We start from the raw sequence: 13,813 nt of genomic DNA, 5'->3' as shown, positions 1-13,813 counted from the left end.
ATAATTTGATTGCAGTGTTTTCTGTCCTAAATCACAAAAACTTGAAGTGCGTGATGCGCGAAGACGGCGTTTGTCACCCCGATCAACCGAATTTCCAATTTACAGTACAAACACTCGCCGTTAAGTGTAATTAGCACGCGTCATAAAAGACAGCTGTTCCGACGCAATGAGCATTGCTTATTTTGAGTCATAAATACTTCACCTATCCTCAAATATTACCCCAAAACTTGCCACAAAAAATAAAATAAATAAATAAAAATCTCCTTTTTGTGTTTTTGAAATTTAATTTTATTCATTTATAATAATTTACAATAATGCTCGTGAAGACCGAAGGGCGTGCATCTAATTTTGTGTAGCGATTTACATTCAGCCACAGGGAGTATGGGATGAATTTACGAACGGGTTGAAATCAAACATAATTGTTACATTTCTTTTCGCTGCCCTGTACCGAACCTGACAAAAAAACACACACATTTTTTTATTTTTTTTCATTCCGTGTCTGTGGGTTACCTTTTTTTTTAATAAAAATTTACATAAAAAATAGTTTTTTTTTCGAATAATTAATAACGTCATGTCTGGGGAAGGAGTGTGAGGAAGGAGGAGCAAGAAACACAGTGCCACATTTGCAAACGATAGAATGTCACTCGCACACACACAACACCTACCCTCGCGGTCGCACCAACGAGTCGATTTATGTGCGCGCAAGTCGTAATCTTGGATTTGGTGTGTACAGCTCAGATTTATGGTTCCAATTAATTGATTATGACAGTTGTGCTCGTTTATTTCATTTTTCTGCTTCATTCCTACCCCTTCCCAGCTCACACTCTTTGGGGGTGGGGAGTTGTAGTGATCGTGTTCACTCGAGGGGTTTGTTTCCTGCCTGGCTGGTTGGACGTCTGTTTCGTTAGATACTTTTGGTGTCACCGTCATCAGCGACATAAACATTGCAAGCAAGTCCTTGCTAGATGTCAAAACTTCTGGAAGAGACGAACAAACGATTCCACTAACGAAAGTACTGTAAATAAACCAGTTCCAGTGTGATTCCAGAAGTGGCCTTGCTACCTCCATCGTGGTCATTAATGTGCCGTAAAACGGTGTTGTCAAGGGAAGTGGCACGAGTCCACAGCGAAAGTTCCTTTTATGAAATAAATCACGCTAAAGCATAAACCCGTTTGCGTCGCTTTTGAGGATGTAAATTTCAGCTAAAAGTGCCAGGCGAATGATTTATGAGTCCATGTTAAGCCAAGTTCGTATTACACCGCTGATATCAGTTGATTACTATTGTACAACTATTTCCCGTCCGGTGTATAAGCAGCCGCGCGTCGATTATTTGCCATGTTCGGACCTATCTAGGGGTCATCACTTATTATTACAATTTTCAATGAAAATTGGATGAATATCAAATCCGATCATGTCATACCCCATATATACGAATTTGTCTACTGCATATGAGGATTTCTATGGTTTCGGTGCATTTTTATACCATACGCCACACTGTGGTACAGGGTATTATGTCTTTGTGCGTTTGTTTGTAAGGTGCATAAGGATGATCTTCATAGAATCACATCCTGAATCACCGTCCGTCTGTTCATGGAAACGAGCAACCCAAAAAGAAGCATCCAAACCATGAAGCGAATTAGTATTCATAGCCCGAAATATCAACGAATTTGAATTTAAATAGGATAAGAAACAACCTTAAGATTGGATAAGTTCGAAATGAATAGGACAATAATAAGTAAGTCGCTTTTGCCGTCAGATGTATAATCCTAGCCTTGACTATTGATTATTCAAAGTGGTACCAGAAGAAATGGTGCGATCCCTACCATCATTATAACATATCTTGTATTGATGGAAATATTTAATGTATCAAGTCTGAATGAAATCGGACATTATTTTTCCGTTTTATGACCAGAAGGAGTTGACCGATATATTTCATCTTTACACTAGACCGTGGATTAATAAAAATATTGTGATGTGTGTAATTTGAAGATAATAAGAGTTATAATTATTCCAAATTTTGTCCGTTTGTGAGGGAGGTACTTGATGGAGTTGCCGGATTATCCTTTCTCCTTCCACGCTAGATCGACTTCAAATGTCCTGAAACGGATTTGTTTCAAAGAGACCTAGGGTCTAAAACCATTATTTCGATTAGTCACGTTTTGGCCGTATCAACCTATATATACCCTTTGTAGCCATATGGCTGAATGTATAAAATTACATAACTCGCATCATTCTAAACGTGGGACTCCAAACACTCGTCGGATACACAATAAAAAAAACATTAAAGTCAAAACAAAAAAAAAAAAAAAAAAAAAACTTTAAATGTTAAGAAATTCCGAGTATAATTAAACACCTATGTTTATAATGGCTTGGAGAGAATTATCATGGTACAATAAGGAGGTAGAACAGCTTCGTAAAACTACAGAAATACAGCCCTGAGGCTACACCCGCCTTCTGCCAGACTTATTCAAAATTTTATGAAACAAATTCTTTTCATTTTTTTCATACTTTCCCTCATATTTTAATGAAACCAATAGCGCGAAAAATGAATGAAATGTTTGAATTTTTTTTTTCAAAAATATGATCCAAACTGTTCCATCTTTCAATTTCACGGATAAACTGGTTAATAGCTTTAATACGTGAGCCGCGATGTACGTGTCTTCCATTCATTGGTTTTGGAAATATTTTGTTTTCATTTTTCAAAACAATAATACACACACAAAATTAGCAGAAGTCGGGCACACTTAGAAAAAAATTGTAATCAGCTGATATCTCTACCTTACCTTTTTATTGTACCATGCGAATTATATACTTTTTCGAACACTGTCATTATAACTTTTCAGGGTAAGAAAATGTGAAATTGCAATGATTCGAGACTACTCCTCAATTCTTGTAGAAAATTCCAGAGGAATTTCAAAGATAAGCATCCACTCTTTGGACGGCGGTGAGTTCCATCAAAATGTCTAAACGAGTTGTGGCTTCCAGAAAACGACAAAAAGTTCGGCCATTAAGACCTCATTTTCTTAGTCTTATCTTCGCTATTCTGAGCATAGCATTTACGTAGCTTATACCCTGCAAAGGGGAAATGCTCTTCAAACATGACTAGGTAAGTGGTACCATCACCCGGCCCCTTAGTCACGTTGAGAGATCTGTGTAATATTATTTCCCCTCAAATCTATAACATTTTTATTTTGCTTACGTATCTATGTTAGTGGTAAGCCACTGTTCATTTTCCAAGTTTTCCACAAATACGCATGCGCAATACCAACCGGCAGCACAACGAATTAATATTCGCATTTCGAAATTAATAAATTAAAATAATGGCAGAAACGCTGGCAATTGTAACGCTATGCCGCTGCTGCATTACTGTAAATTTTTGCAACTGAATACCGTAAGTGAAGGTCGCTCAATTCACGTGTGATACCGATTTTGGTGGCTATATTGGGCAGCTTCTGAAATAGTGTTGGCTTGTCTGTTTTTTCTCAAGACAGGCGAGATAGCGTTCATATGCATGCCAATCGCGTTGCCGACATTACGTGGCTGTTGTAGTTTGGTTGATTTTGGTTGTTTTCCATGCACAATTGTTTCACTTTTTTGCCGCCAGCTATGAAGAGATTCCTTGACAAATAGTTTCGGCCCCCTTTGCCGCAATAAATTGGTTTCACATGAGAATTTGCAGTTTTGGTCGGGCACAGTTAGTATTTAATCTGATTTCACTAAAGCGTTAATGCGCTTAGATAGCAGCCGATTGCAGCTGTCACCGACAATTTAGAATCAATCAAAATTCAACTAAGCGAAGTATTTTAGCGGAAAATTGACAAATTAAATCGGCAACTCTGCAAAAGGAACAAAGGACTAATCGGAGGGGTTTTGCTTTCCCTTTTGGGTGAAAAAATGTACAATTCGAACGAAAAATCTTTTGTTAATGTATTGGGGTGGTTTTGAAGTGGTTGTTTTCGGTCTGCTCGTTGCATTGGGCGCTACAGTAGTTCAAATCTTCGAATGGTTACCCTCAAACAGCAAAAGAATTATTTTATGTCTAAATAATAATAGGCATCGGTGCCAGTACAGTGGAATGCCATGGGCATACATAAATGTTTAGCTCATCGATAAGTCATACGTTATACAACTGGCCACAAACAATACAACTGGTAGTACATCATTATAAAATGGAATTTTAAACATTGACAATAAATAAAAGCTATTGAGCCAATTAAAGAGCATGAAATTATTTCCGGAGTCATCTTAACTCAGATTAACTCTACGAAAAGTGAAGTTGTGCAAAGAGTTGGTACACAAAGTTGTATTGTTTGTGGCCGAAGTATAATTTTTGAGGCATTTGAGGCATATCGTCCATTTAAAGATAACGATTACAAAATAAGATATTTTTATTGTCAACATCAAACAGGTTCTCGATGAGGGGAATGACTTTTGAGGTACTCGTGGAAGTATCACAAGTTGTTAGGTGGATCTGCCCATTCTACTGCATTGACATGGTTTTGTAATAACAAATGCCAGACTGATTGAGTCTACCGTGTTTCGAATCATGAAAACCTACCCTACACAGATGGTGGATTTTCACGTCAATTGAGTTGGGGCTCATAATATTGGTATATACGCAAGAGGGCTTTTCGATAGAAACCTACTCTAAAAATCCAAGTTTTCTGTTAAAGGACAAACGTCTCACATAGCTCATCAACATCCAGTTGTCGATTTACTTTCCTCTATTACTTAGGTGGCTTTGTAGGTATAAAGAAAGTAGTAAACATGTCATGAAGTAGTTCCAATGGCAATGCCCAATCACAATGCTCCGGCTACATATAATTCCTTAGTGTATGCACACAGCAATTAAAGCTAAACAAAGGCGAATTCAAACCACGGTATGAACATGTTTATTAGCAATCAATCAAGTGAAGTCCTACCAGGAGGTCCTTTCGACAACTATTTACACTTTGACTTTTCGTTTGATGGTGGTTCTGATCGTTCTTTTGTCAGATCGGGTTGAATTAATGGCCACAGACGTTGTGAATGGGTTGGGAAGAATGGTTGTTCCTCGACTCCGCGCTGTTGTGGTACGGTCCTTGTAGACGCACATCAACTCGTCAAATCCATCGGGACAATCGTTTATCTGGAAGGAAAAATAGACATCGAATTATAGATTTCGGGATTGGATAGGAGTGATTACTTCATCTTTTCAACGACATATATTTATGGGAAGAATAGTTTTTGAGACGAAACTATGAAAGGTTCTTCCTAAAAGCCTGCTTCCTTAGAAATTCAAACACAAGATATTGTAATGCAACGGGCTGGGCAGTTAATGTCCCATTATGCCATTACCCTCATTTAATTTGGTTATTCGAGTCAAAAGTATACATCATATTTCTTGCAAAACGTTTTAAGCTTTGTTGGTCTCCATGAAATTGAATATATTTGAAGGGGAAGCGTTTGATCCGGCCGAACCAATAATCTAAGCAAATAATGTAAAAATAACCAAATTATTTTCGAAGTCGATTAACGTTGATCGAAAATTATCTGTTGGAAAGGGAGACGAACAAAGATGGTTTTACTAACCATTTAGACCCCTTAAAAGAACAAAGGGACCGTCTACGATTAGCACTTCGAAACAAACATGTTTTTGGTTTATGCCCTGGGAAGCTTATACCGAGAAAAGGTTAAAGAAAACCAGGAGGACTTGTGGAGATCGCAGCCGACACTGCGATGAAGACGGAAATTTTGCTTATTGTTAGTAAACATTATCGACAAACGAACAAGCTTTTTCCTCTAAAGCGCTCATCTGCAGACAACGTACGATATTTTAAAATGTATGTCTTCAAATAGTCCCATTTATTCTTCTGCTAATACTCGTATTAGCTAATCTAATGCATTACACTTTTCGGATACGCCGATCAGCCGGTCTCGTGCTCTTCGAATGTGGGCTTGCAAAATTTGAAGCACTGCAATCTATTTTTGACATTTTTGGGCAAAGTATTCCTCTCAGAGCGAATCTCACTTTTAATACTAAAAAGGTATGGGAAAATATATAGTTTTGTGTATAGTTGTGCCTGTGGCTGACCCGGTGTATGACTTACCCTATCACAGAGTTGATTCACCGTTATGCACTTCCCACTCACGCAACGAAGTTCGTGGGGTGCGCACACTGCTGCAACTACCTTTTCTTGCGGCGGTTCGGTACTGACCGCTACCAGAATCGAAGCTGCTGGTTGTAAAGGTGTCGTGCCCGTTGAACGGTTTCCGCGTGTGGCTGATATTTCAAAGTTGTTTTCGGAATCACTGGTCATCATGATTTCTTTGCTATCGCGAAAATTGGCTATGGGCGAACATTTGAAGGAACTAGTGAACTCTAATACCGTGTTCATACTCACCAAAACCCTTCAGTCTCTCCGATGGAACAGCATTCGTGACATCTTCTTTCGACACCCCAAGAGAACGATTGTTCGCAATCTGCCATTGAAGCGGGTTGGGTGTATTCAGATCTTCTGTCGTGGTTGTTATGTACGTGTACAGGCTGTCGCTGGTCTGATTGGGCAGGAAAATGGCGGCATAGGAAAATAGTCGAGGGAAAGCATTGATATCGTCCGCGTCGAATCGAGAATCGTCTTCATTGTCCTGGGAACTACAATTTTCCTCGTCGGAACCATCGAAACAGTCGTACTTCATATCACAGCGCGATTCATCAGGCACACATTTTTCATTAGAGCGACAACGGAATTCGTCTGGCTGGTCGCATGTCAGACAGCTGTCCTCGTCCTCGCCAGCCGGGCAGTCTTTTATGTTGTCGCACTGCCATTGCCTGGGAATGCAAGAGCTGTCATAACATTCGAATTCGTTGTCATAGCAATAACCCTTCCTCCGGGTCGGATCGTCGCAACGTTGAGGGTCGCTCGAATCTGGGTACAGACTGCAATCGAATGTTTCCGTCAGTGAATCTGAGTTTGCAATTATTTCGGAGCAGGCTTCGCGAATTGCTAAATGAAATGATGGAAATGAAATTGTACCAGATTAAGACTTAGTGTGACATCCTGAGCACTGGAGGTCTAGACGTTAGTTCGAGGTTGGCTTTTCCATTTTTTAATTCAAATCTTACCTTTGCATATCCTCCTGCAGGGTGGAAGAATACCAATATGGCTGGGTCTGCATTCGGGCTCGAAAACGGCGCAAATGAACTCAGCCGATCGGGCGGAACAATTCGAGTTTACCATCAACTGGTAGTCCTTGAGGTCCGTGGTCGTGATGTGTGCTGAAATGTTATAGGTCAAGTCGTATTCCAGGACACCCTGACACATTGCCAGTGAAGTTGAGTAGCAGCGGCTATCCTGCGTGTTTGTCGGCTTGCTGCTAGCCGACATCATTGGAGCGGTGGGTTTGTTATGTGTCACTGGAGGGATTGTGGGAGATACTTTGGCAATGGAATCAACAGTGGCAGTTGTAGTCGGGGATGGGGCATGCCCGGGGAAAAGCTGTAAATATAGATGACGGAAAATATCAATAGATAAATACAATGCGGATCAGCTGCTGAACATGCTTACTCCATCGATTAGCCGGAGAATCCGCTCGTCCTCCTCAATGGGAACGCCAAAACTATTTTGGTGGCCAGATGTAAAACGGAAGACATTTGCAGGCACAAAAGCCGCCGCTTCCGAAATCATCGTTGTGGTTTCGTCAGCGATTGTCGTAGAATCTTGAGGGGAGTCTTTGCGTTGTTTATCCCATGCGTTGGCCGCCTTGGAGTGTCCGTACTCAACGGTTGACAACTTCTGTTCTCTAGGTCTTTGGCGCGATCTCGAGCTCAGTGTGCGCAACAGCGTAGACTCTCTAATCACTTGAGCACTTTCCGTTACTGCCGCCCGCACCGTGCTGCCTTCCGTGGGCTGTGTATTTGCTACTCCATTTGATTGCATCGCATCATCGTCGTAGCTCTGTTTCTTCTGCTGCAAGTACCGCTCCCTGGCCACACTGATGTCATGTAGCCAAATGCTGTAGGTTATCAAACCGAAGAATACCAACACACTGGCTGCAAATATCAAAGGCCATCGCAAGTACTGCCATTTGCAGAGTCGCTTTCCAAACTGAAGAGTCATCAAAGATGTCTTGGCTGCCGCTTCTGGCGAGTCTAGGTAGTAATTGCCGGTGAGGGGGTATTTGTGGCGGCGCACCTGTAATTCGGCCAGATTCTCGACGGGTCTGTTAAACATTCCCCCCATCTGGCACTTGTGTGTCTGTTGTTGCTGCTGCCCCTTACTCCCATCCAAATGACATTTCCCGTCTACTTTGCCATCCCAACTTGAGCTTCGCAACGTAGACGCGCGCGAATAATCTGCAGAACGATGATTATGGTGATGTGCCCCATCGCTGATGGGCTGCACACAAACGGCCACCCCGTGTGGATATTTGGTGGGTTGGCGTCGTAGACCCAACGAACGGCCGCTCAGTAGGTTGATCTCGTGCTGTTGCTGTGCAGCAAGCGTGGTCATGCATTGATTGACATTGTTGCCTGTTGCCACTGCCGCCTGTGAGCCGATGCAATTGCCGCTGTCCGCTTCGGTGAGATTTCCTCTCTCCATTCGTTATGACCAAGCGATGCTGGACGTGCTTGTCGGGTACTCTACCAGCTGCCTCTGTATCGCTGGAATATCAGTGTGGTATATGTTGTCGCCAGATAGCTCAAGCAATTTTTGGTTTAAGTGGATTGCTGTATTGGCTGTGGTAAAGTGCCTGGATTGATTACATAAGCGTCATCTGTTGCTGCTGCAGCTTTTTGTCTAAGATCTGAGCTGTGGACCGTTTGGTCTTTCTGCTGGATTTCTTTTTGCACGAATGGAGTTTTCTTGTTACCAATGGTCGGAGTTGGCTTTTTGAGTGTCTGCTTCGTTTCTGTTTCTGTTTTTCTTTTTCGGATGTTGGTATTTTGGCCTTTAATGTCAGATTCCCAGGCTTGGGTTTATTTGTAGGCTTGTTTTAAACAAAAATTCGCTGTATTGCCGCTCGTGGTTTGAGTAAAATATTTGCTGCTTCGTTTGTGATCACTATTTTAATGAAGACCCAAGAAGAACACCTCTCCTTAATTTGTTGAAATTAGTCTCTGTCTCTGTCCTAGAAAATATCAACATTTGAAGCATAAACGCATTCAGCACTCGATGTGTCACAGTTTTCCTTTTCAAGTTTATTCACAATTAATACTCTGTACTAAATATCGTGTGATACATCATTTATTTCGCCACATGGTATGCCAAGTGAGTCGAAGCAATAATTGGCTAAGTTGAGTTGAGTTATGTCAACCAATGCAAGCCTAAAATCAACGCACAATGCTGAAGCATGGCGTGGAGTAAGGTTCTGTAAAATTACTTGAGAAGTGACTTCTTCAAATGAGTTATGACACTCTCCAAGAAAATGAGGAGTTAACAGCATCAGGTTGGTGCACAGATGTTCGCAAATGCCTGAGCAAGATGTGACTAATAGTTCGTCAACAGAAGCCATTGACAACGCATCAATGGAAACCCAAATAGGCTCTTGTCTTCACACGACCAACAGCAGCCACAATGGTCGTTGTGACACTGAAGCGGTTTAACCCCCCACTCCGATTTAATCATCTTGCCACTTGCACTTTAAAAGCAATAATCAAACGCCACATGAAAACAAAACAAACCGAACCGAATCAGCAAATCATCTTCTGACCTTTGGTGTTGGTGTTTTTGTATTGTCTAGTATTGTCCGATTGGTAAAGTTGACCACTTACAACTGTGAGCCACAAGCAAGAATTTAAAAGCCAAGGGGGGGGGGGGACGGTTGGAATCCCCTTCGCCCAGATTTGCCTGCCGTTCACCGTGGAGCATATTTGCAATAGATTAAAGCCAATAACAACAATAATAATAGTACTACTCGGTGCTGATGCCAATCAACATTCATATACAGTGGCTCACACAATATCGAAAATGGATATGTAAATACTTCCTGGCACGTAAAATAGAACAAAATAATCGAAGTTGGGACTGAACTGATGATGATGAGTACCAGCAATGCACACTGGGGCAATGCTCTTGCTGGGTTAAAGACAACCAACTGTACATAGTGGGAAAACCCCGAACTAGGGCGCATGCATGAACAATGCTCTAACAAAATTAAACAAAGTATTGTCACAATATTAAACAATATGTAGTGTTCAGTTTATCTAACGGAACTTCCAACGAGAAACGGAACTTCTAACGAGAATCCCATTTTGTTTCCGCCAGTGTTCATTCATAGGTCATTTTCAATAATTTTTTTTTTTTTTGGTTTCAACGTTCCCATTGACGCATACAATTATCCATTTTAATGCAGATATTTCAAAGAAGTAACTATGTACAGAACTGAAATAAAAGTGTTATAATTCGTAAACTATGTCGAATCTCCCGAGCGCTCAAAACCTTAATTGTGATCGTAGTATTGTTGTAATAAAATGTTTTCAAAGACCCTTTTTATTTGGCACAGCAAACCAACATACAATAGTGTACACATCATCACTTTACATTAATTTCCGTACCTTTGTAGTACGAAGTTCCGAAAATCCTACCAAATCCTACCACTTACGACAACATATTTAAAACCATTTAAAACCAAAACCTGAGCAGGGTTACCGTTGCATAGTGGTCGAGGTCGTATGGGCACAGCGGCCAAAAATACTTTCAGTGCAGATATCAATATGAATCTTTGGTTATGGTACATTGATGGGATAAAAATAAAAAAAATTGACAAAACGGATATGGTCGATGCATGTTTTGGCATGGTCCCTTTACAAAGTTCCTCACGAATAAAGGTAATTTGCCCAATTTCTGTCACATTTATACACTAGATTGTTCTGTTATTTGGCATTTTACGTTCTAAAGAGCTAAAAAATAGTCTTACTGAAAATTATTTGGAACGGCCCGCCTTCAGGTAGAGTCCCCTGTAAAGGTACCTTTAGACATAGAAGTATTTTTTATACAAAGTTTATTTCAAATTTCAAAATTATTATTTGTAAACAAAATAGATAATTTTTTTGTTATCAAAATAAACAATTCAATATAAAATTAAATCAAAGTTACTAATGGATATTTATAAATTTTAGTGTTATATAAGTAAATCAAATGCAGCTTTTATTAATATAGATTTTTTATTGTTTGGTAACGTTCGCTGCCCCGTTATAAAATGGTCAGAGTTCAGAAGAAGACGGTTAATAAGATCTGTGTTTGTTGAAACACGAGAATTTTTTCGGGTATGATTTAGTCGAAACTTTTTTATATCTTTATCCACGGCCTCCCCCTATAATTCTCCAATCGATACAATGACAAATTTATAACGTCGGGTGCATGTATTAAAATTTTATGAGCTGCGGGTGGAAGATAGTGCCTTGGATATCTATTTGTTAACTCTTTAGCCGTTTCCAGTGCAAATCCCTAAATTTTTCGACATTAATAGTATACCCAGAATATAATGCAGGCAACATTATTGAACACCCCTCAATTATATCCTTATCAATCCCAAACAACAAAAACATATACTATGTCACTAGCACCATCGAACTGACAAAATTGGAGCGAGGGCATAACATACAAATCTGAAAGTTAAATAAGCACTTCTAGAATCTTAGGACCCTTACTAATGGCGTGAAAAAATTATATTGGAGGACTCAGGAGGGGGGGGGGGGGTAAACAATTAAAACTTTAACTGAAATCCAATTTTATTTTCAAAATTAATCTTAAAGGCAACTCAGAACACTCACATCGTCTATATTGTACACAACTACTAAACACACAAATTACTGCACTTAAAATAAGTCAATACCTTGCTTTTCTATAATTATGCCAAGAATTGTCATTTTAAAATGTATTTAATTTTGTAAAACAGATCTATTTTTACTCCACTTTTTCACTGGTCCCACTGAAAAAGCAACTAACCATATTTTCTCTTTTTTGATGCTATTGTCGAAGTGGGCCGTTAGAACGAAGCCAAAATTATTATGTTTTCTAAAAAGCTTAACCTCTTAAGAGTTCATGTGTACACATTTGACAATAAATATCTGATTTTCATTTTTTGAATTTTGGCCAATGGCAGCGACCTCTGTGCGTTGGGCGGGCGACAAAAGTTGCAGTTTGCGACCTATTTGAGATCCAGTATCTTTATGTGCAACACTTTAAACAATTTCCAATTTTGCAATTTTTACCAAATTTCAAAATAATATCATTCGGGCTCAACTTGGAGAAAATTTTTCAACAACGGCATGGGCTGTTGTCTGCCCATCTGGAAAGAATGTTTTCTAATTTAGAACTAACGAAGTGATAAATAAACTAATCGGTTGAAAGAAAATATTTGTGGGTCCATATTAGCAGCTCTTAAATGCGAATATTTTTTGTCACACTTTTCAAACATTTCTGGCAGTAACACTTAACCGGGGTTATCAATCTGTATTTTATTCGCGCTAAATCGGTGCTTTTCCCATTGTGCAGCGGCAGTTTGGAATAGTCCTATTTTACAAAGTAAGCGATGCCAAGGTTCGGATAATTGACATACATCATGGCAATGTAATTTTTCGAAATGGTCGGATCGATGTTTGATAAAAACACTTTCAACTCGTCGTTGCTTTGAGCTACTGTCTCTCTATGTAAAACGATTGAGTAATGGCGTGCACTTTTGCCAAAGCAATAACTTGGCTATAATAATATTGCAGACTGTTGCAAAGATATTCTAAGTATTGCGCTCTATTCTCATGATGCGCACACTCCCCCGACATGTTGCGACACTCGTCATTTTCGAATGTCCGGAGCCCGTTGACTCAGAGAAACTTACCCGACAGTCATTTGGCAACTGCCCTGCTATGGGTCACTAGGACTGCAGGAGAAAAAATAGTTCGTATTCCAGAAGATTTTAAGCAGTTCGAAGGTTTTGAATGTTTGATAACTATCCCGAGTGAATGATTTCACAATACATGGTTCAGGCGGACACTGGCACTTTCAACGCTTGTTTGCTGGGGAACTTTACTTATTCACGATCGCACGGGGACCAATGCTGTTTCCGAGAGTCAGTTTGTGTTTTGTATATATTTAAATTGCTTTTGTTGGTATGTCTTTTTCTGTAATTGCTTTAGCCGGAGATTTAACGAGCCGTGACGACGTGAACTGTCATTGAAGCTGGCAAAATCACAACTGAACTTTTTGGGGACCCAATCAACCCAAAAAGCATAGCTTGTTGGCGCGACTGTAAGTTGGCAAGCGATACACCATTCTGGCGCTTAAGCTTAGATTACGCTCGCGCTCGCTGCATGCTATTTTGTTTTTCATTCGTGTAAATGTCTTTTATTTGGCTGAGCGAATAGTAAGCTTAGTAAGCTCTGCAATGCCATTTCAAGTCAACTCCGACTCAGACTAAGAGTGCGGCAACTGAGGCACTAAGCCAAATGAAGGATGTGAATAGCTTTTCATCGTTTTCAATAACGAGGGACGTGTTATTTAAATGATATGCTTGTTAGAAATATTTTTGCAAATATATATTATACATAATGTTTATGTAGGAACATGGTGTGGGATATTGATATACATACTTGCGTTGATGGAAACTTCGTATCGACCTTCCTATAACAACTCTCAACGGTTCAGTTGGTTTCTCGAATAGTTTCGCTTTCATGTCTAGCGGGTGGGTGAACCGATCCAACAAAACATTGATCTTTACCCTGCTCTCTTTGTCGTGCTAGTATTTCAACAACCGGAATGTCGGTTGTGCTGACTTTCTTGATCCACAGCTAGAAACGAGCAAAATTCGTTTGTGTCGCCCTGATCATTCATCG

At 40.0% G+C, this 13,813-nt stretch overlaps 1 protein-coding gene across 3 annotated transcripts; it reads right to left on the bottom strand.

Moving 5' to 3' along the window:
- Nucleotides 1-3,177: 3,177 nt before the first annotated feature.
- LOC131802029 (uncharacterized) lies at nucleotides 3,178-13,211 on the bottom strand. Of its 3 annotated transcripts, XM_059121363.1 has the most exons (7): nucleotides 12,820-13,211; nucleotides 7,548-9,111; nucleotides 7,106-7,478; nucleotides 6,384-6,986; nucleotides 6,090-6,328; nucleotides 4,923-5,128; nucleotides 3,178-4,854 (listed from the first exon to the last, which is right to left on the bottom strand). In XM_059121363.1, the coding sequence occupies exons 2-6, from the start codon at nucleotides 8,580-8,582 to the stop codon at nucleotides 4,946-4,948; spliced, it is 2,433 nt and encodes an 810-aa protein (XP_058977346.1). In that variant the 5' UTR covers nucleotides 8,583-9,111; nucleotides 12,820-13,211; the 3' UTR covers nucleotides 3,178-4,854; nucleotides 4,923-4,945. The 3 variants fall into 3 exon arrangements, with proteins under 3 accessions (XP_058977346.1, XP_058977344.1, XP_058977345.1); XM_059121361.1 differs by lacking the exon at nucleotides 3,178-4,854 and having other exon boundaries at nucleotides 4,870-5,128; nucleotides 12,820-13,210; XM_059121362.1 differs by lacking the exon at nucleotides 3,178-4,854 and having other exon boundaries at nucleotides 4,870-5,128; nucleotides 7,548-9,044; nucleotides 12,820-13,210.
- Between the last annotated feature and the right edge of the window lie 602 nt (nucleotides 13,212-13,813).

The sequence above is a fragment of the Musca domestica genome, unplaced genomic scaffold (assembly GCF_030504385.1).
Source record: "Musca domestica strain aabys unplaced genomic scaffold, Musca_domestica.polishedcontigs.V.1.1 19, whole genome shotgun sequence".
In the NCBI taxonomy this organism is placed as follows: domain Eukaryota; kingdom Metazoa; phylum Arthropoda; class Insecta; order Diptera; family Muscidae; genus Musca; species Musca domestica.
The sequence above is the reverse complement of the archived record's forward strand: the minus strand, read 5'-3'. Positions and strand labels throughout refer to the sequence as shown.